At 40.6% G+C, this 23767-nt stretch overlaps 1 protein-coding gene across 3 annotated transcripts; it reads left to right on the forward strand.

Moving 5' to 3' along the window:
• The first annotated feature begins 864 nt into the window (after window positions 1–864).
• PABPC1 (poly(A) binding protein cytoplasmic 1) lies at window positions 865–21505 on the forward strand. Of its 3 annotated transcripts, none has more exons than XM_060775676.2 (15): window positions 865–1479; window positions 11255–11448; window positions 11547–11662; window positions 12772–12911; window positions 14791–14885; window positions 15259–15396; window positions 15485–15580; window positions 16732–17004; window positions 17212–17302; window positions 17408–17518; window positions 17707–17861; window positions 18677–18761; window positions 19813–19943; window positions 20058–20155; window positions 21076–21505. In XM_060775676.2, exons 1-14 carry the CDS (start codon window positions 1287–1289, stop codon window positions 20148–20150), a joined length of 1911 nt encoding a protein of 636 aa, XP_060631659.1. In that variant the 5' UTR covers window positions 865–1286; the 3' UTR covers window positions 20151–20155; window positions 21076–21505. The 3 variants fall into 3 exon arrangements, with proteins under 3 accessions (XP_060631659.1, XP_060631660.1, XP_060631661.1); XM_060775677.2 differs by having other exon boundaries at window positions 21079–21505; XM_060775678.2 differs by having other exon boundaries at window positions 12772–12902.
• The last annotated feature ends 2262 nt before the right edge of the window (window positions 21506–23767 follow it).

The following is a 23767-nucleotide window of genomic DNA, read 5'->3' on the forward strand; positions in this document are numbered from 1 at the left end:
GCTCTCCTTGCGCTTGCGCAAGTCTCAGAACTCGCCCACCTTTGCACAATAGCCCTATGAGGTTCGCAGTCTATCGCACGCGCATGCGCAACCGGAGATCCCCAACCAGCAACCCCGCTTACTCTCATGCATGCCAATGGCATACTCTCCTTGCGCATGCGCACGTCTCAGAGCTCGCCCACCTTCTTTGCACAATAGCCCTATGAGGTTTGCAGTCTATCACTCGCGCATGCGCAACCGGAGTTTTCCGAACCAACAACCCCGTTTATAATGGTATAGTCTCCTTGCGCATGCGCAAGTCTCAGAGCACGCTCGCCCTCCCTGCTTTGCACAATAGCCCTATGAGGTTCGCAGTCTATCACTCGCGCATGCGCAACCGGAGTTCCCCAACCAAGAACTCCGCTTATTCCCATTGCATGCCAATGGCATACTCTCCTTACGCATGCGCAAGTCTCAGAGCTCGCCCACTTTCTTTGCACAATAGCCCTATGAGGGTCGCAGTCTATCGCTCGCGCATGCGCAACCGGAGTTTCCCGAACCAACAACCCCGTTTATAATGGTATAGTCTCCTTGCGCATGCGCAAGTCTCAGAGCACGCTCGCCCTCCCTGCTTTGCACAATAGCCCTATGAGGTTTGCAGTCCATCGCTCGCGCATGCGCAACCAGAGTTGCCCGAACCCGGGCAGCTGCGTCGAGGCGCAGACTATGACGTCGCACGCAATGGAACGCTTCCCGGATTCTTCTCCTTCTCCCTTTCCCTCCCAGCCCGCGGCGCGCCTTGACGCGACGCATGCGTGGTGACGCCATCCCTGCGCGTGGCGTCCGGAGTGGGCGGGGCGCGTATATATAGCGCAGGGCCGGGGCGGCGGCTTCCCCCTTGTCCCCCGGCCGCTGACGGTGCTGCGTGTGCCGCGTGCAGTGTGCTCCGGCCTTCTCCCGGGCGCACCCGCCTCCGCCGCACCATTTATTACTAAAAGAAAAAAAAACCTTCAAAAATCCAAAAAAAATCTTAAAAATCCCCTCAAAAATATTTAAAAAAATATCCCCCTCACTCACTCCCTCACTCCTTCCTTCCGGCCGGTTTGGTATAAAATAAACCCGGTGAAGCGAAAAGCCGAAGGAGAGAAGTCCCGGATCCGCCCGAAGAGAAAGAGAAGGAGAAGCAGCAGCAGCAGCCGTTAACCGCCACCAACCGTCGCCGCGAGCTTCGAATCGTCGTCTTCCCCGCTCGCGACGGCTCCTGCCTCCTCTTCGGCCTCCTCCTCCTCGTCGTGGTTCCCGCCATCATGAACCCCAGCGCCCCCAGCTACCCGATGGCCTCGCTCTACGTGGGGGACCTGCACCCCGACGTCACCGAGGCCATGCTCTACGAGAAGTTCAGCCCCGCCGGGCCCATCCTCTCCATCCGCGTCTGCCGAGACATGATCACCCGGCGCTCCCTCGGATACGCCTACGTCAACTTCCAGCAGCCCGCCGACGGTGAGCAGCGCGCCGGGGAGCCTCCTCACGCGAGGCCCCGGCTTCGGGAGGGCCTAGGGAGGGAGGAGCGAGGGGAAGGAGGAAGGAAGGCCTCGTGCCTTGGGTTCCTGCCATATAATAACCCAGGTTGTCAAAGCGGACAATCCACATTGAACTGGATTATATGAGTCTCGATCACAAATGTAAATAAATGTTTTGGACCATAAACTTGCCATGTAACCCACATTGAACTGGATTATATGAATTTAAGAGAGGCCTGGTCAAACTTGGGCCCTCTCTCTAGGTCTTCTGGACGATAATCCTGCCATGTAATCCACATTGAACTGGGTTATATGCATCTAAACCAAGCCTAGGCAAACTTGGGCCCTCTCCAGGTATTTTGGACGAGAACCCTACCATATAATCCACGTTGAACTGGGTTATATGAGTCTAGACGAGGACTAGGCAAATTTGGGCCCTCTAGGTTTTTTGGATGAGATCCCTGCCCCATAACCCACATTGAACTGGGTTATATGCATCTAAACCAAGCCTAGGCAAACTCCAGGTATTTTGGACGAGAATCTTGCCATATGATCCGCATTGAACTGGATTATACGAGTCTTCATCAGGTCTGGTCAAACTTGGGCCCTCCCTCTAGAGAAGAGAGGGAGGGCCAGGGGACAGTTCCAGCTTGTCTCCTGTGCTATGCTAATAATATAATATTGTATATGCATATAATATTTTATAACATTATAATGTAATACAATGTAATAATAATATGATATTATAATTATATATTTTATATTACATGTAATATTGCTAATAATTTTACAATATAATGGTATAGTACAATATAGTAATAATACTGATATTATACTATGCTAATATAGTATATTGTGTGTGTATATATATATATTAAGCTGCTCTGAGTCCCCTTTAGGATGAGAAGGGCCGCCTTTAAATATAAATAAATGTTTTGGACTATAGTCCTAGGCAAATTTGGGCCCATATAGGTGTTTTGGATGAGAACCCTGTCATATAATCCACATTGAAATGGATTGTATAGGTCTAAGAGAGGCCTAGGCAAATTTGGGCCCATATAAGTGTTTTTGGATGAGAACCCTGTCATATAATCCACATTGAACTGGATTATATGAGTCTAAGAGAGGCCTATGCAAATTTGGACCCATATAGGTGTTTGTTTTGGATGAGAACCCTGTCACATAATCCACATGGAACTGGATTATATGGGTCTAAGAGAGGCCTAGGCAAATTTGGACCCATATCGGTATTTTGGATGAGAACCCTGTCACATAATCCACATTGAACTGGATTATATGGGTCTAAGAGAGGCCTAGGCAAATTTGGGCCCATATAGGTGTTTTGGATGAGAACCTGTCATATAGGGTTGTTGTAGGTTTTTTCAGGCTATACGGCCATGTTCTAGAGGCATTCTCTCCTGAACTGGATTATATGAGTCTAAACCAGGCCTAGGCAAACTTGGGCCTTCCAGGTGTTTTGGACTTCAACTCGCACCATTTCTAATAGCATCAGGCCCTTGCCTCCCCCTACCCCACTCCTGAAAATGTAAACAGTACCTAAATCTCAAGATACCAGTGGAAGCCACAGGCTAATACAGGTATAGGAAAAGTTGGGCCCTCTAGATGTTTTGGACTTCAATTCCCACCATTCCTAACAGCCTCAGGCCTCCCCCCCCCCCCCCCCCCCGCCCGGTAATTTAAACAGTACCAAAGCTAAAGAAGCCAATAGAAATGTAGTGTGATACAGAACTGGGCAAATTTGGGCCCTCCCTCCAGGTGTTTTGGACCTCAACTCCCACAATTCCTAACAGACTCAAGCCCTTTCCTTTCTCCAGGAAACGTAAATAGTACCAAAAGCTAAAGAAGCCAATAGAAGCCACAGGCTGATAAAAGCTTGGGCAAATTTGGGCCCTCTCCAGGTGTTTTGGGCTTAGACTCCCACAATTCCTAACAGCCTCAGGCCCTTACCTTTCCGTCCTAGGAAATGTAAACAGTACCTAAAGTGCAAGATACCAATACAAGCCATAAGCTAATGCAGGACTGGTCAAGCTTGGGCCCCCTATTTTGGATCTCAACTCCCACCATTCCTAACAACCTCAGGCCTTTTCCTCCCCCCCCCCCCGGAAATATAAACAGTACCTAAAGCTCAAGATACCAATAGAAGCCACAGGCTGATAAGTCTGGGCAAACTTGGGCCCTCCTTCCAGGTGTTTTGGACTTCAACTCCCATAATTCCTTGCGTTAGGGCCTTGGAAAGGAAGGGGTCTGAGGCTGTTAGGAATTGTGGGAGTTGAAGTCCAAAGCACGTGGAGGGAAGGCCCAAGTTGGCCCAGGCCTGGTCTATCCTGCCATATATAACCTGTGTAGAAGTGTTGTGCGAATGACTCCATTGGAAGCCACGTGTGATGATGACACACAAGCACAGGTTACTGATGAAAGGCTTTCTTTGGCGCGCTTTGGGGTGGGGGCAGTTTGTGGCCTAGCCGCCCCTCCGAGCCGAATTAAATGGCCGGTGTAGATAGGGCCTAAGGCGCGGTCATCGCTTCCTAGGTGGTTTCCCGTTTCCCCGCCCCAAAGGAGGGCTGTGTGAGAGGGAAGGAGGAGGGGACGGAGGCGCCAGGCCTCGTGGCTGGGAGGCGCCTTGGGAGGCCGGCCTGCTGGGCCACTCTTCCCGGCCTGGCGTTGGTTCCTCGGGCTCGCCAGGCTAGGCCTGGGCACAAAACAACCCCGAAGCCTGCCCCGTCCAGGGCGTGCCTTCCGCCGTGGAAGGAAGGAGGGAGGGAGGGAGGGGAAGCCGGGAGGAGAGGCCGCGCCGAGGACATTCCAGAACAATGAGCGCCTTTAATGAGGACGGTGGAGAAATGGGGCGCGAGGGAGGCGCTCGCTCACCCACTGTGGAAACGCCAGGAATGTGTCCCCGAGCGGGCTGCCTTTTTCCCCTCGAGAGGCCGTGCTGTGAAGTGACATTCCAGGGTGTTTTTTTAATTATATATATTTGGGCATGGCATTCTGCAAAACTTGCTGAATTGAACACCATTTGTGTCTTAATATTTGCACTAAAATGTGCAATGCAAGGTCAGAAAGTTATTTTTGTTCTTTACAATATGTTCTGTCTACTTGATCTTTTTTAAAAATTTTATTGAAATAAAGTAAAAATATAATAACCATGTAAAGAGGGGGGACATAATGTTTATAAGAAAAGTAGGAAAAATAAAGAGATAGTCAGAGTGGGAAGGGGCAAAAAAGGAAGGTTAAAAAAATTAAAAATAAAATAGAATAAAAAATCCGGTGACTTCCTTCTAATTCTGCACGTATTTTAATTTATTGTCTATATACTCCTCCCAGTTTGTCAATATCCACTTCTATACTTCTTAAATTGTAGTAAACTGTCTACTTGATCTTTTTGAAACAAATTGCATTTATTAAAACTACAGTTTTTTAGTGGTTTAAAAATCTATTAAAATATTTATTCCCCAAGTCTTTTTCTATTAATGTTCATTAGATTAGATTTATTAAAGCTTTCAAAGACTACCTCAGTGAGCAGAGGGGCAGTGTTTTGAGTCTCTGTAGAGTACATAAAGTACTGGCTACTTTAGAAATGTTGAGAAACTATCACTTTTTCCTGGGTTAGATGGTGTATAGTTCAAACGGGAAAAGAGAAGGGGGAAATCCACCCCTCTTGCAGCTGGGAAGAAATAAAGGGGTCATATAGTTGGTTGCATTACTGCCTAATACACTTTTTGTTGGTAGATAGAAACTGAAAGGGAATAGTTGGGAAGACCTGTTTTCACTTTCCAATTTTACTTGTTTACTTCACCTATATACTGCTGTTCCACCCCAAGAGGGGACTCAAAATGGTTTCCAACATCTTTATGGCAAAACTATCAATTAGATGATAAAAACGTAACAGCATTTAAACAATTAAAGTGTGGCATTAAAAACATAAATGTTAAAATCACATAATCTAGAAATTATGGTCCAAAGCTGTTCCAAATGTCAAATATCAATTGCACATAATATTGTATTGCTTGTATTGCTTACTGCCCAAAGGCTTTGTCCCAATGGCCAAGTTTTTACTTTTATTTCTGAAGGCCAGGAGAGAGGGTACTGATCTAATTTAGTTGGGGAGGGTGTTCCATAGTCAAGGAACCATCACCGAGAAGGCCCTGTCCCTGGTCTCCACCAGCGGCACCTGTGAGGGAGGGAGGACCGAGAGCAGGGCCTCTCCGGATGATTTTAACATCCAAGATAGTTCATAGAGAGAGATACGTTTGGACGGGTAAGCTGGGCTGGAACCATTCAGGGCTTTATAAGCTAAAACCATCACTTTGAATTGTGCTTGGAAGCAGACTGGCAGCCAGTGGAGCTGGCGTAACAGGGGGTGTGTGCTCCCCATACCTTGCTCTGCCACCATTGGACCAATTGGAACTTCCAAACAATTTTCAAAGGCAACCTCATGTAGAGCACGTTGCAGTAGTCTAGTCAAGATGTAACCTTTCTTTCCAGGGCCCTTCCACACAGCCCTATATCCCAGAATATCAAGGCAGAAAATCCCACATTATCTGAGTTTGGACTCCGATAACCCAGTTCAAAGCAGATATTGTGGAATTTTCTGCCTTGATATTCTGGGATATAGGGCTGTGTGGAAGGGCCCACAGACAGGCCTTATATCCCAGGATCTGATCCCAGGTTCTCTACTTTAAACAGGAATATATGAGTCCGCACTGCCAGATAATCTGGGATGAACAGAAAACCTGGGATCCAATCCTGTGATATAGGGCCTATCTGGAAGGGCCCCATGTCTCATTCTTGTTAAAGAGATTCCCCTTGTATGCCTGAGTGTAGTTACCAGGTAGCCAGTATGGTGTAGTTGTTGGAGCATCAGACTACAGCATTAGAAACGAGCATTTGAATCCGTGCTAGGCCATGGAAACCCACTGGGTGACCTTGAGCAAGTCACATACTATCAACCTCTTTTTGAACAAATCTTTCTAAGAAAATCCCTTGGTGATGATGATCATTTATTTGTTATCCATCTCTTGAGACACGGTACAACATAATTAAAACACACAATACCATTAAAATACATAATTTAAAATACATAGAACAAGATTGAAACACCAATACTTATATCATGTAAATTTAAATTTCATAGTTTATAAGTGCCTTAGTAGGCTGCTAGAAGTAACCTTTGTTTAATTGTGTCTTAAATTTTGCCAGCTGGCAAATCTTTTCCCACAAGTCATTCCACAGTTTAGGGATGGCCAATGAAAAGGCTGGCTGGAGTAAACGTCCCACAGAGGACCCCAGTGTTTGGGACAGATTATACAGGAGAATGCAATCCTACAGATAATGTGGACCCAAACCATGTAGGACTTTAAAGTTTATAACCAACACTGTACTTTGCCTTGAGGTGTGGCATGTATTCAAGCCAGTAACCTTAACCTAAGGTTAATTTATCACATGGTTTTCTTGATATAATGTGTTCAGAGCAGGTTGCCCTTGGTCTTCCTCTGAGGTTGAGAGAGAGTGACATGTCCAGGTTCTCTTAATGGCCAGGTGGGGATTTGAACCATGGCCAAGTGGGGAGTTGAACCTTCATTTGCAGAGTCTTAGTCCAACACTCAAGCCCACACCACACAGATTCACTCAGGTTTGCCTTAGGATCTCCATAAAGTTGAAAATTACCACATTTACTCCAGTCTCAACACTCATTTTTTTGGCTAAATTATACCGCTAAAATGGAGGTGCACAGTAGATTTAATGGTGTGTTACAATGTGCTGTTAGGCAAGAAGGTCCAGCTGGGGAGAGAGGAGGAAGAGGCAGCAGTGGCCATGTAAAAGCTGGTGGCAAGCTGATGGTGGCTGCCAAAAAACTGGCAAGAAGGCCAAATGGAGGGCCACGACTTCCTCCCAGCCTTTATGTGGCATATCTCCTCACATTACATCCAACAGCAAATACTTCTTTTGCAATGCACACATTCAAAATTGGGGTGCACATTATATTTAATGGAGCATTATATTAATGTAAATACGGGTGCTTTAATCACACAACTACAACAACCCAACAGGGAGTAATAAAGGGTAGGTTTGTTTGGTTAATATCAATTTGCCGAGTTTATTTTCTTTTTATTAAACACTAGAGTGTTGATCCCATAAATTGGTGGATTATAAGCAAACAAGGCAAGAACAATTAATTGAATCAAGCTGTAAGTAAAATCTCAAAAGGTTTACAAACTGTCTTGATTTTTTCACATACTTTTTGAGGGTGAAAAATGAATACAGATCATAGTTTTGTTTTGGATCTGTTTATTTAACAAATTAATCCAATAACACTTCCAAATGGTAACTGGAAGTGAATGTTGTTTTATAGGGTTTTAATCTTTCCTTTCTCCAAAACTTAGCTTTTGCTCACCTGATGATTCATTCTTCAGGTGGTGATTCATTTAAGTTGAACTTTGATAAATTCAGGATAAGGAGCATTTGAAGAATAGCTAATAAGTTAACCACTATCTTGGAAAGGCTAATTATTGAATTGGATAAGCTTGACCAGGTTTTTCTTACTGAATTCACAGAATTTTAAAAGTGAAGGAATTCAGTGTGTTGTCGAAAGCTTTTGTCGCCAGAATCACTGGGTTGCTGTAAGTTTTCTGGGCTGTATGGTCGTGTTCCAGAAGCATTCTCTCCTGATGTTTCACCCACATCCATGGCAGGCATCCTCAGAGGTTTTGAGAACCTCACAACCCTTGAGGATGCACAGCAACCCAGTGAAGGAATTCAGTTTGCTTTAAAATTGAGATTTTTTTTTTACTATCTTAACTGAGAAAATATCCAGAGCTGGAGCAGTGTACTATATGGATGCTGAAACTATTTAGCACTGAAATTATTTGAAGAACATGTTTGTTATAACAAGTAGTCCTGAATGGAAAACTTGTCTAAGCAAAACATTGCCTTATTTGGAAGGAAAAGTTATTCAACTTTGTCACTTTATTCTGTAATATTCAGTTGTTAATACTGTCACGAACAAAACATTGGAATCTATATTTGTTATTTTTTAAAGTTATTGATAGAGTGTTCCAGTGGAAAATATGCCTACATTTGAACTAATATTACATATGAGGTCACAAGACATAGTTATTAATTCAGCGTGCTTCATTGAATGTTGAGCCATTCTTTTTTATCCTTACACTCTCCAGTTCAGACTTTGAAAATGCCAAAAGGGGATAGTGCTGTGTGGAATTAGCAGTTACTACAACACTTTCTGCACTGCTTTGTAGAGAACTTATACAGATTGAGTATCCCTTATCAACAATTCTGAAATCCCAAAATTGTCTACATGGGTGGCTGAAATAATGACACTTCAGGCTAGGATGATCACTCTCATTTGTTCTGCAGCACACGTCTGATCTTTCTTAAAAATCAAAAATGCTTTTATATGGTAGACCGCTTAAATGGGTAATGTTCACTCAAGCCTCTTCAGTCTGTTTAAACACAGTTTGACTAGGTGCATCAAGGGCTTGAGAAGTTTGCCCTCCCAAATGCTTACCCAGAGACACTTGGTCCATAAGGCACTATAATTTGAGCAGTGACACAGGATTTGAGCAGTGATACAGGATTTGTTTGGCATGGAAGCGTGAGGTTTTTAGACCCTTTAAAAACAGCCTAGTTCTTGTTTTTAAGATGTTTAGAGATCTGATTCTAAAAGGTGGTTTTGAAGGAGAGTTACATGCCTGTGGAATTTCCATGGAGTATTCCTATTGAAACAAAAGGTTGTAGCAGCATTAGTGTCTGTGGGTAAGGGTTAGTGCCTCTCTTTTTACAACAGTTAGTTTTGAAGACTGCCAGAGGTTCCAGCACCTCTGTGGGAGGAGGTAGTAGTGATGGGAGCTCTTGCAGGTTCCTTCATCTGAGCCTTCCCTTTGAGGATATGGAGGAGTTTGATATCTAATAACCATAATCAAACTTTCCTTTCATTATGTTGTCAGTTGAGAGAATGCATTGCATCTGATGTATTGCCATTAATTCAAAGCAATGCCCCGCCACATAATTATTGCAAACATTCTCATAGGTGAATCAATAAATATTACCCATATTTACTCGAGTCTAATGCGCAACTCAATTTTCAAAACCCCAAAACTAAAAGAAGTATTTGCTTCCGAATGTAATGCAAAGCAGCAAAAAGTGCAGTCTTTGTAATTTGGCAAAAAAATGGTGCACATTACTGTTGGTGCCTGGTTAGGATAATTTCATTATAAACAATTGTGTTACAACACCAAAGCTTCCAGCGATGGAAAAGAAAACCTTAGGGGAACTGTGCTGTAGAATCAATCCACTTTAATTGCCTTGATTCAATGCTATGGAGTCACGGGGGTTGTAGTTTTACAAGGTCTTGAGCCTTTTCTGCCAAAGAATGCTGGTACCTCACCAAACTACAAATCCCAGGATTACATAGCATTGAGCCCTGGTCATTTAATAGAGATGATGTCCCTCAAAGAGGAGCTCGAGGTGCAACTTCTGAAGCACCTTCCCCATTTGCTGTGGCTCAGCACTAAGAATACAGTATGATGCAAATCCAATGCACATCCCAAATATGGCAAGGTCGATTAGCCAAAAAAAGTAAGAATAAGATTCAAGTAAATATGGCATTTTGCTATGGAAAAAGGGCTCAATCTCATTTGAGATTGGAGATAGTATTACACCTAAGCAGGATCTGTGGCTGTGCCCAAGGTGCCATTTTGTACCTTGTGGGCACTCCAGCTGGCCTTGCAGCTGTTCCCAAATGAAACTGGGTCTGATAGAATATCACTTCCTGTTTCAATTGGAAGTTTGAGGCAAAACTGCTACAATATATTTTGCAGTGTGGTTTTTTAGCCATTGAAGAGGGGAACTGTCTCAGAATTTGGGGGTGAGAAAAGAAGGATCTTGGGAGATATGCTGGGTCTTCAGTGGATTATACTCAGTTATTTGTGGTTCCATGTAATTGTGCTGTTTTGTGCTCCTACCCTAGACCCATTTTTGCCCAGTTTACTCTTTTCTCCCCAAACTGAAAATAAACAAGTCACTTCTAAAATATGGGGGGAGGAGGGAGCCAAAGTTGTCCCACCCCTTGTTTAGAGGCAGCTAGAACATAGAAGCTTTCATGTACTTGTCTTGCAGGGCTTTTGACTTTCTTCTGCTAATAGAAAGATCCATTGTCTTTATATTTTGTTCGTAGCAACACTTTGAGAACATTTTTGCTTTTTATTTTTATATTGCTATCAAATCAACAACATCTGTAACATTTTTCAAGTATATGCAGGGCAATTACAGTCAGTTTTAAGGGGCTGTAATTTTATACTAGCATTAATTTAGGAGTAGTATCATCAAACTTAGATTTTCTAATGCTAGTTCTGATGAGCATCCTCTAGGGATCATGAAGTACAGAGGAGTGTCTCTTAAAGTACAAATGACTTGTTTTAAAAGTGTTAACAATATTCCAGAAGACATTGAGCAAATGGATTTGTGGGATTTAATTAGAACAACCTACCCATGGGTCACATTAATTTAGTTGTCTTTTTTATTTCAGTACTTGCCCTCATTCTAATATGTTTTTTATCACCTGAAATAATATAGTCATCCCTGAGCACTACAAATTAGAACAGTATACAATTTTGTGGAATTGGGAAAATTGGGAGTGGACATGAATTTTCTAGACTAGGTCACAGGCATGTGTACTTATCATTGCCTTAGTAACACTACTTTATTTATTTTTGCAGCTGAGAGAGCATTAGATACCATGAATTTTGATGTCATTAAAGGGAAGCCAGTGCGTATCATGTGGTCTCAGCGTGATCCGTCTCTACGTAAGAGTGGTGTTGGTAACATCTTTATCAAAAATTTGGACAAATCAATTGACAATAAAGCTTTGTATGACACATTTTCTGCTTTTGGGAACATCCTCTCTTGTAAGGTAAGTTGAGAGAAATGGAAACAACACTAATTTGGTATCAAGAGTTAATATAATTTCAATCAGATAGTTTCACAAACATTTTGATATATTTTTACTAGGTTGTGTGTGATGAAAATGGATCCAAAGGCTATGGATTTGTACACTTTGAAACACAAGAAGCTGCAGAAAGAGCTATTGAAAAAATGAATGGAATGCTTCTTAATGATCGCAAAGTGTGAGTATGCAAGTGTTTTTCATGGAGATCTTAAAATTCAGAACTCAATGGAATGGTGGTTTGTGCTTCCATAAAATTATTTCCACTTCGTACAAGGCAGTATTATTACATGATTATTGATGGTGGTGATGATGATGATGATGATAATAATAATGATAATAATGGTAATGACAACAACAACTTTACTTTTGTACCCTGCCACCATTTCTCCGAAGGGCCTCAGGGCAGCTTACACATGGGGCAAAATGTCCACAAGACATCAAAGCAGAAACATCAAAGCAAAAACAATCAATTAAAAACAAAAATACGATTAAAATTAAACATAGCAAAATGTTCAATCAAATAAAACACAATAAAAAACAGCAACCTTAAAACTCATTCAGATAATACACAACAATTTGATTATCCTTTCTTACCCCCTTCAGTCCTTTGTGACTCTGAAAGGTGTCTCTGAATATTAGGGTATTATCCAATACAATATGGGGTATAGGGGGTATAGTGTAAAGCTGGCACCACGTAAGGGAGGGAAATTGGGTTCCCCGTATTATATGAATGAAGTTTCTTGTTGCTAGTGAAAACCAGGAGTATATATAATCTGATATTCTAAAAGCTTGTTTTAACAAATTTAGTATATTATAAGAAGCTCTACTTTCATATAGATCAGGGTATTCCACCTGGCATGCTTCACATCTTTTGGACTGTTGTTCTCATAATCCCCAGATAGTATGTTCAGTAACTAAGGGAGTAAACACTTGTATAGTCTGTCCAAGGTATGTGTGAAGGTAATTACTCACATTGCACAGGAACTATGAGAGAGGCAGTTATGTCATAGTTGGAAGTCCCCATATCATGCTGAGTGAGGGAGCACCATGGAGGGATCTGGATACCCTATTTTGAATGGTCTTGTCTACCAGGATAGGCACACAACAGCTTAATTCTCTCTTTTTCTAGCTGGGGATGTGTACTATGGCAGGTGCTTGCATCCAGGGAATCAACGTGTGCCATGGGTTAGCAGCCTTAAATATTTTAATTGTATAAATTTTTGCTTAAAGAGAAGTCCTTTAATTTTGTCAAGAAATCTAAGTAGTTTTTTATCTTTTTAAAACCAGATTTGTTGGAAGGTTTAAATCTCGTAAAGAGCGTGAAGCAGAGCTCGGAGCTCGTGCGAAGGAGTTCACTAATGTTTATATCAAGAATTTTGGAGAAGATATGGATGATGAGCGACTTAAGGAACTCTTTGGCAAGTTTGGTAATGCCCTTTCCTTTCCATGTATATAAAGATGAATTAAGAACTGGTGTGCTCCCATCTATGATTCTCCTATAACAGGGTTGCCTTATGCTGAGTCCATTAACTTTTTAAGGGGGTCATTATCATTTTAAGTAGAGATATCAGGAACTGAGCCTGAAGTATGTTGTGGTAATGTGTCATGTATTACTAAATTGTGTTTCTACCTTGTAAAGGTATCCTGCTACTGACCTTAACCCTATGTTAAGGTACATTGACTTGACTGTCCATCAAGACTACCAGGAGCTACTTTTTATGAGAATTTGAATGAAACCAAGTTGGTTTTAAATCCTCATTCTTAACTCTATTACAGTTGTTGTTATCAGTTTAATACAGAAACCAAATCCAAACCAGCATTACAAATCAGCTCAATTATGTATTATCATGCCCTGGTTTGATTCCCACCAGCGTCACATCAATACAAACTTAATGCATATTTACAGCCAGATCATGTCCTCTCCAGAAGTTACTTCGAAACTAAATGGAGTGTCTCACTATTTTTACGTAATTGCCACATTGGATTATTTTCTGTCACAGTACTGTGGATGCTCCATATTTTGAAATACTGGGGAAGCGAGAAGAGAGGGACAGGTGTGAGAGAATTAAATGCCACTAAACTCTCCCCAACCCTACTTCAAGACTAAAAGAGTGGTAGATGGTTGTGACTATTGGGTTCTGCTCAGGGACTTGATTTGAATTGACAACTGGCAATGTTGCAATAATGTGGGGACACAGATTGGGGGAGGACAGAGGGCAAAGCAAGTGAAGCAGAGGCATTTCACACATGATCAAACAGCCAACAGAAAGGTGAAAGGTGAAGGAAGCACTGCATATGTGTGGTACAGGTAGGAAAAGTATACAGAATATCCCCAGTTCAAGCTGCAAACCCTCAGTTCGAGCCTGAGGGTTCAGAGTTTGAACTATAAATACTACGAGTGACCTTCCAATGGATACACCACACTCACACACTAGTGGTGATGTTGGGCCCTTCACATGCCAAGTCCACACCTTTCATTCCACACTGGTTTTAAAGTGACGTCTGGAAAACAGGAATGGGAGAGAGGATGCATGACTGCCTTGGGTGACACACGAACTGATTGAAAGCAGGAATACACTTATTTTTTAAAAATCTGTGACATTCAGATTAAGTGGACAGTTATTTTACACTAAAGTCTAAAAGAAGCATGTTTGCTTTGAAGATGAACAATAATTGTTTGTTCCAGCAGCACTGAGAACAAAAGACTTTTTTTGCTAGTTTGGATCTGGCATTAATCTCAGATAAAGCCAGAAACAGGAACATATGCTCCAGAAAGAAATATAGTGGGCATATGTTTCCTCAGTCTGTTCTCAGATTGCTTACGTATGGTCAAAAGGTTTGAAAATTACAGCATTTAAATGAAATGAAGCAGGGGAGGGAGTGACATTCTGGCCTGCAACGATGAAATAGCCATATGATTTAACCTTGAGCAGAATGATAATCTTCGATATATTACTCCAGTAAAATGCTTAAAGTAATTCGTCAGTATATAAATGCTGTAAATTACAGCCTATTAGAGCTGTGATTATATTGATTTGTTTGGATTAATATTGTAATGCACACGAGAAGTCAGGACATTCTGTCAAAATAAGTTTGGCAAACTAGAGTCTAATGCTGACATTATATTGTCGAATTAGTTTTAACTGCATTTGAAAAAAAGTCTTTAAAATTATCTCCATTTTGTGAGGTGTCATCTGAGTGAGTAACTTTTCCAACATGTTTACTAAATTATAGCTTTCCAGACCACATTGTTTCTATAAACTTGGAGAACTGGAGAATAAATGTAATGTCTCATGCCTTTTTTAGGACCTGCCTTGAGTGTGAAAGTTATGACTGATGAGAGTGGAAAATCCAAAGGCTTTGGTTTTGTCAGTTTTGAAAGACATGAGGATGCCCAGAAAGTAAGTCTGTTGTGGATATTGTGAGTTGTCTCTTTAAAATTGAAATTTTTGGTCCTTTATCAGATATGCCTTATTCGTTAAATTGTCTTTATGCAATTTTGGTTTGTTGATGCACATCTAATGTAAATCTGTGTGTGAGCCAAGGAAATATAATAATGTTTTCCCACTTTCAGAAATCTCCTTTAAATTTGAATGCTTTGTATTGTATAGTCTCTCTGGAAGTACAGAATCATGTTTCAGTCTGCTAATATATTCAGCCCACAGTCAGTGTTTATTTTGGTTCCTTGCTTCTTCTATTTTAATTGTTGTGGGACTTAAAACTATATAGAATCAGCTATGCAAAGATTTTAAAGTATCTTTTTTATTAATGAAGGCAGTCGATGAGATGAACGGAAAAGAACTCAATGGAAAACAAATATATGTTGGCAGAGCTCAGAAAAAAGTAGAAAGGCAAACAGAGCTGAAGCGTAAATTTGAACAAATGAAGCAGGACAGGATCACCAGATACCAGGTAGAACTCTAATCGAACAGATAAGAATTCATTACTTTATATATGCTGTACACATTCATATATTTTATATATATCTTTATTTTTCCAGGGTGTAAACCTTTATGTGAAAAATTTAGATGATGGAATTGACGATGAACGCCTACGTAAAGAATTTTCACCATTTGGCACAATTACTAGTGCAAAGGTACCATCAGTTTATTCAGTTCATGCTTTTATGATTATTTGGAGAAAGATATTCATTCCAGAATATAATTATTGGCTGCTTTTCATTGTAGTTAACTTGACTCAAGTACAAGCATGAAAATTTGTGGCTGCGTACAAAACTATACTAAAACCAAAGCATAATTCACGTACTGATAAATGAATATTAGATACTTGGGTGTAAAATTACATTCTTGCTTTACTGTCCAACATCACTATATGTAAAAAAAAACAAAGCCCTTTTTAGTCAATCTGGCTCCTTGGGCTGCCAGTTTTGATTGGCGGCTGCCAATTTTGATGGGAATACTTAATCTAAAAATCCAAATAATTCCATGTATCAATTGGGTAGTTCATTAGCCGATGATGCAAGCTTTGTGCAGAGTGAAACTGACAAAGGAATAGTGAGTTTATATATTTAAAATATATGAAATCTCATATCAGGATCAATTCTCATTAGTATTTGAATCGGGGACTGTCAGTGAATACCAGTTGCTGTATGCTATATTTCCGAAGAAAAAAATAGCAAATCACATCAAAGAATTCTTTGCCTAAGAAAACTCCATGAAATTAATGGGATAGCCATAAGTCAGTTGGTGAGTTGAAAGTACTTAAACACACACATTTATATACTGGAATAGGAGCCCCTGGTGGCGCAATGGGTGCTGGCAGGACTGGTCAACTGACAGGTTGGTGGTTTGAATCTGGGGAGCAGGGTGAGCGCCCATCTTGTGTTGATAGTGGCCCACATCAATCACCCCTGATCTTAGTTAACATTCATTAGATAAAATAAGTCATTTTACTGATTAAAAACTCGTCAAAGATCAGGAAGCACAGAGTAAAAATAAATGGGTAGCTCTTCCAGTGGAGATATAGAAGCATTGGAGTTTCTTTCCAGATCTGGTCTTGGGATTGAAGAATGTGATAGCGGCTGCCAATTTTGATGGCTTCAGAAGGGTATTAGATAAATTAATAGAGGTTACCTCCATCCAGTGTTAGTTAAGATGGCTATTGCTTTTTTCAGTATTCAACAATATGCTCCTTTATAGCAGTTGCTTTAGAGGGGATTCAGTTGCACTCATGTCCTTCTGAATTGCTTGCTTTATTTATTTATTTATTTATTTATTTATTTGGCAGGTCATGATGGAAGGCGGGCGCAGCAAAGGTTTTGGGTTTGTCTGCTTTTCTTCACCAGAAGAGGCAACAAAAGCAGTAACAGAAATGAATGGTAGAATTGTGGCTACCAAACCCCTCTATGTAGCCTTAGCCCAGCGTAAAGAAGAACGCCAGGCACACCTCACCAACCAGTACATGCAGAGGATGGCCAGTGTAAGAGCAGTGCCCAATCCAGTCATCAATCCTTACCAGCCTGCACCACCTTCAGGTTACTTCATGGCCGCCATTCCACAGGTATGATTTGAGTTGTGCTCTCTGTTATACTTAATGCTTAATAAAGTTATGTATTACAGTAGTCTGGCTCTAGAAAGCCCAGAATAGTTTCACATAATATAGTTGTGTGCAAGTGGATTAAACTTTAACTTTGCAAATGTTTCTCTGCCACAGTGAAATGTTGAAGGAGATAGATGGAATTAAGACATTGCTGTTGTTTTTTCACAGACTCAGAACCGTGCTGCATATTATCCTACTAGCCAACTGGCCCAGCTTAGACCAAGTCCTCGCTGGACTGCTCAGGGTGCTAGGCCACATCGTAAGTCACTTGTTTTTTCTCAAGAGGTATCTTGGCCTTAACTAATTAAGTCTTAATGTTGTTAGTTGCAAAATGCTTATTTGTATCAAATGTTCTTGAACATAGCCTTCCAGAATATGCCAGGTGCCATCCGCCCTGCAGCTCCCAGACCCCCATTCAGTACCATGAGGCCAGCTTCATCACAGGTTCCACGCGTCATGTCCACACAACGTGTTGGTGAGTTTGGGAGTTCTACTTCAATTAATCTGGATAGTACTAATCAATGTGTGCAGTTCAGTTCTTCCTGCAAGTTTGGACAAAATATATTTTTAAAAGGTTGCCTCAAGCTTTTAATTGTGACAGAGGTCCTTTAAAATGCAGCTTAACATAGTTCTCCAATTAACCAGAAATAATTTTCCCCCTAGCAAACACATCAACTCAAACCATGGGTCCACGTCCAGCTGCTGCTGCTGCTGCGGCTACTCCAGCTGTGCGCACTGGTCCACAATATAAGTACGCTGCAGGTGTTCGCAATCCTCAGCAGCATCTTAACACACAACCCCAAGTTGCTATGCAGCAGGTGAGTGTGGCAATTACTACAAGGTCTTAAAGCAGTATTATTGTACGGACTGTATTTGGTGAGAAATGTATTGTTTTAAAAACAAAATAGTGGGAGAATTAAATTGTTGCTGAAATCTCTGCATACCTCCGAGAGATTAAGGAAGGTAGAGAAGTCTAGAGATCCAGATGAGGCTCTAGCAGGTGACATGTGAATATTTTAGGTTCTTTAGGCGTAACAAGTAGGGATGTTAAAAATAAAAATTACGAAGTATTTTTGCTTTTTATTTTTGATAATAAAAATGGAAGGAGAAAGAATAGTGTCACTGTCTCTTTTGGCGAAGAATGTATTAAGTGCAGTTTTTAAAAATGGATTCAAATGAGGGATACTAAAAAGTACATACTTTGCTTAGTATGGAACTGGGGGTGACGGAGGGGGAATTGTGGCCACAATTGTGCTGCCAAATTATATGGCTGCAGTATTGGTTCTCTTCAGAGTTGTGATAATCTGAGCCAATATGGCTAGATCCATCCAGGACTATTGATATCAATAAAATTAACTTTGCATAGAGATCTACCTAAAAGGCTAGATTTAAATGAAACCTCAAACTAATATCAGTTCGCTTTTTAAAGATCACAAATAATGTAAATGTAGAAGCCGAAGTCAGTCCTTTTACCGATAGCCTGATTAGCTGCTACTAATGTGTATTCATACATTCATCATTTGCCAGAGTTAAAAAAAAAATTCTAAGTAGCAGCAGTAAAAATATAACTACCTACCATGTACAGTCTGATAAAAAAATCCTTCATTTATTATTCATTTTTTTTGTATTCTAGCCCGCTGTCCATGTTCAGGGCCAAGAACCTTTGACTGCTTCCATGTTGGCTTCTGCTCCTCCACAAGAGCAAAAGCAGATGCTGGGTAAGTCAGTGTTTTATGGGTGGCGATGCTCACATGGCAAGCGAATAGGGTGTGGGCAGCTCATAATTTGACTTCATTGGTTCCGACTAATAGGGTTGTACTGAAATGGGTGTGCAATGATGCATTGTTAAAATAGGCCTTTAATCCTGTTTGGATTTGCACAAGGACCGAAACACTTGGATTTAATTTGGGTTTTACCCTAGTGCAGGTAATAAAACATCCCCTTTGTGTTTTAAAGAATCTTCGGCATTTAATCCTATTCTTAGTCCCAACTAATAAAGAAGTCTGTAGGAGTTGAGATATCAGAGTAAGAAATTATTAAGACAGTACAGAAACTGTTAGGGCTTAGAGTTTAAAAAATGACAAAGCCAGAAGTGATTTCTTAGTTAAGCAAAACCATTATATCAATAAATGTATGGCCAATTGTTTAAGATAAGCTATAGACCTTTAACCAAGCTGCTAGTTAAGTGCTTGTGGATACATCAGGCTGATCATGAGTGTTCCAGTACAGGAGTCCCCAAGTTACAAACATCCAACTTGCATCTTAGTTACAAACAGGTGAGACAACAGGAAATGAGAGGAAATCTATACCTAGTAAAATAAATCCACTCCTGAAAGAGTTATCACGGAGGAAAAGTGTCTCCACTGAAGCTTTATCACCAATCCTTGTTTCCACAACAATCCAGCATTTTTAAAATCTAGCTTTCACAAGGACAGAAAGTGAGGTAAAATCTTCTGAATAGAAGCATAGACAGCAAAACTTACATCACAGGGATATTAACCCTTCCCTGTGCTTTCCAAAACTTAAAAAAATAGCCGGAGCTGTACTTAAAAATGTACACAAATTCAACTTAAGAACAAACCTAAAGAAACAATCTTGTTTGTAACCTAGGACTGCCTGGACGGTACTTGTAAATTGTTCTATGCTGTTCTCAAGGAACATATTTTTAATATGAAAATGGGGCTCTACATGTCAGATCCATTCAGAATTGCTGAAAAAGTCCTCCAGCAGTGAATTTAAAACCTTGCAAACTTGTTGGCTCTTTTCTAGGTGAACGCCTGTTCCCCCTGATTCAAGCCATGCACCCCACTCTGGCGGGCAAAATCACTGGTATGCTGTTAGAGATTGATAACTCCGAACTCCTCCATATGCTTGAGTCTCCTGAATCTCTTCGTTCAAAGGTCGGTGGTTTCTTTGTGCAAGCTGTCTTTTTTCTTTCAGTACATTATTAGCTGCTGAATTGGTTTATCAGTACAAAAATGTAAATGAAATTATTTTTTCACAATCTTGATTAGGTTGACGAAGCTGTAGCTGTACTGCAAGCCCATCAAGCTAAAGAAGCTGCCCAGAAAGCAGTTAACAACCCAGCGGGTGTTCCAAGCGTCTAACATCCGTATGTATTCTTGAGAATAAAGTTTAAATGCAGCAAAGCAATGTGAAATATTATGTTTGGGAATAGCGTAGTCTTGGCAAGCTAGAGATTGTGGGGAGCACCTATCCTACTGTGTTGCCACATTTCTAATGTTCACTGATACTTCCTGCTACAAGCAGAACATGCGTAGCAACCCAGTTGTTTTAAGATGAAGTTCTCATCCTCAACTGTGAGGCAAGATTGCAGCCAAATATATATTATGTATCTGCATTTTTTTGCATTATTGCTACTTGTCAGGATCCCAACTTAATGGAAATTAAGTTTCCGTTCTAAAATGGAGTAAAACATAATTGTTTGGCAAGTAATAAAACATATTTATTATTGTTCTTGGGATTTTTCTAGGTCAAAATCCGTATTGATTTGGTCATTTTAAACCAAATATAGAGTGAAATGTAGTTCTATGAACTTTAAATATATATATAAAAAAGCTACATTCTGAATTTCTGCCTCTGGTGCTTTTCTTCTCCCACACATTGCCCTAGACCAGTGGTTCTCAACCTGTGGGTCCCCAGGTGTTTTGACCTACAACTTCCAGAAATCCCAGCCAGTTTACCAACTGTTAGGATTTCTGGGAGATGAAGGCCAAAACATCCGGGGACCCACAGTTTGAGAACCACTGCCCTAGAGAGACTTCTGTCAATTACTTCTGTCAATTACTAGCTGTAATTGTAATTACTAGTGGGGTATAAATAAACAAACATCATGATAATAATAGTATGTTCTCCGCATCCTAATGATTTCCAGGAGAGCCACAAAATGCTAAATGTGTGTGCTGCCAGGGTATACTGCTTTGTGATTTCAGTGAAGACTCCATTACAATTAATTTGTATTTCAAAAGTAGTAATATTGCCATATTAATACATGGATTCTCTTGCTTACAGAAGATCCGGGACTACTTACTATAATTTCGCTTCACCGAAGAAAAAAATCTAAACATGGAAAAACTACTAAATATTAAGAAAAACATTGAAAAATATAAAATGCATTAAAAAAAAGGAAAGGAAACTTTGAAGCTTATGTACACAACAAATGCCAGGACTAGCAAAACAGTCCTAGATTACCTATTGATTTAAAATACAAAAAAATAGCAAAAGTTGAAAAAAACAAATTAATGTTTTATAAAACCCGAGGGAAATAATTTTCAACACAGTACAAAAATTTAAAGCATTCCTTTCTTTAATTTTGTAATTTACTGTGGAAAAGCTCAGAATATCACTACTGTTGTAGTTAACAGTAAGGATTGATAGCTGAGCAAAGAACCATAATTTGGATTATAAAATTCTTGCTTTAATAAAAATCCTTAAACACTGACCATTTTGTGTTCGTTCTTTCTAGTGAGACTGTCGGAATGAAGTATGGATCTTAGAAAGCCATACATTAGAAATTCTGTTTCAGATAAGATTAATCCACATTGAGCCGCCTGTTAATGGATTGCCTGTGAGCACTAAGATTAATTGAAACAGCTGGGTTCATTTCTTTATAGCTTAAAATGTTTGCCAGCGTTTTCTAGAGCTGAGCATCACTCATGGCTTGAGGTGTAAAATGTAAATAATCTCATACTTATATAAACTTTACTCTGGAGGCGTAAACACATTTGAGTTTAGTTGTATAAATAAGATTGGAATTACTCCCAGATTCAGGCCATACTGTTTGCAAAAGCCTGTTTTATTAGACTGCTTAGCTTGTAAATTAGAATATGTTTTTCAAACCCAGCAAAAGGAGACAGAGTAGATTTCCAGACCCAGATGATACATTGGCAGTCCTCAGTAACAGAGTGAACTGAACAGTTTGTTCAAGTGTGGTTGCAAAGCGACATGGCTTCAGCTGTTACATAGTTTACTGGGATTGGGCTAGAGGAGAACTGGTAGACTATTGGAACAAATGGTTTCTGGGATGTCAGAACTGGAGGCTCCAGAATAAGATGTTTGGTATCCATTTGTGTCACATCAAGCCATGCTAACTGGTTGTTTTGTTGCTTGGTGATGGCAAGAGTTAACGGCTTAGACCTCTGTGTCAGTCTTGTGTTTTTAACTACAGCTCAGCCAAGTATGCATGTGAAGTACAGCCACCGGATTCTTCTGAGTACATGAAGATCGAGTTTTTATACTGTGCAATCTTCCTAATATTTGAGGATTGCACATTCAGAAAGCTCCACAGCCAGAAACAGTTGGTCATGTTGGAGTCTGTTTAAAATATTGCTGATTTCAGTGTGCGATAAGTGGCTTTACTTCCGTTGTACAATTTGCACCTGAAGGATAAAATATGGTACAAATCAGTCCTTTTAGGGGCAGGTATGCATTGAGCACAGTAGGTTAAACTGCTGAGGTGTTGAACTTGCTGACCGAAAGGTCGGCAGTTCAAATCCAGGGAGCAGCGTGAGCTCCTGCTGTTAGCCCCAGCTTCTGCCAACCTAGCAGTTTGAAAACATGAAAATGTAAATAGATCAGTAGGTACCACTTCAGCGGGAAGGGGACGGTGCTCCATGCAGTCATGACATGGAAGTGCCTACGGACAATGCCGACTCTTCGGCTTAGAAATGGAAATGAGCACCACCCCCAGAGTCAGATACCACTAGGCTTAAGCTCAAAGGGAAACCTTTACCTTTATGCATATTTTTAAAGCGTAAAAGACCATAGACCAGACATAGGCAAACTTTGCCTCTCCGGGTATTTTCAGACTTCAACTCCCACAATTGGCTGTTAAGAATTACGAGAATTGAAGTCCAAGTCCGGAGGGGCAAAGTTTGCCTATGTCTGCACTAGACTATTGAAATGTTCCCTTCATGAGGAGAGCCATATGGCTCAATGGAATGAAAGCAAAACTTGAACTAGCCCCATTCCAATATTTTCAATTGCCTACAAATGGCAAACTGGTGCGACCTATTGTGACTTATTTGTGCCCTGAGTTGCACAGACATCTTATCAAATATTTGGTGAACTATGCAACTACATCCTGAAAGTTATTTTTTCATTTGTCCCGGATGAAGAGGGGAAGCAGGTTGTAAGTATGTTGAGGAGGGAAAATTCCCTGCTGATTCTTTCTTCAAGTTGTCAGTTCAAAGTAGTGTTTCACGATAGTATACATATTTGGGATTCTTATACTTAGACATGCACTCTTAATGAAGATATTGCAGTGTACTTATTTATAAACGAATATAATTGCGTAGTGCAGTAAAAAGAAAAAAAAAACCTGCCAGTGCCATACAATGCACAATACAATGCACTCAATACAGGAAGTAGGAAATGTTATCCTTGTGGTTACAATTTTCTGACACAATAGTATTCTGTCTCCTTTCATTCTCATACAGTGGCCACTGAGTGTGGCTGTGCCCTCAACACAGTTGCTCATTATAACTGAATGTGACAACCACAAATAATTTCCCATCACTTGGGCCAGAATCAAGATGGTATTCAGACTTCTCTCTTCCATTGTGGAGCTGTTATATTTCAGTGGACAATATTGAAGTTCTGAGTTCTTGACTGTTTTAGTGTGTAGCAAGTGACAAAAAAACCATATCTGTCTGTGTTGAAGTCCTGTACATTCCCAGATGACTTACAAAGAAAGGATGGGCAG

The sequence above is a fragment of the Anolis sagrei genome, chromosome 4 (assembly GCF_037176765.1).
Source record: "Anolis sagrei isolate rAnoSag1 chromosome 4, rAnoSag1.mat, whole genome shotgun sequence".
NCBI classification, from domain to species: Eukaryota; Metazoa; Chordata; class Lepidosauria; order Squamata; family Dactyloidae; genus Anolis; species Anolis sagrei.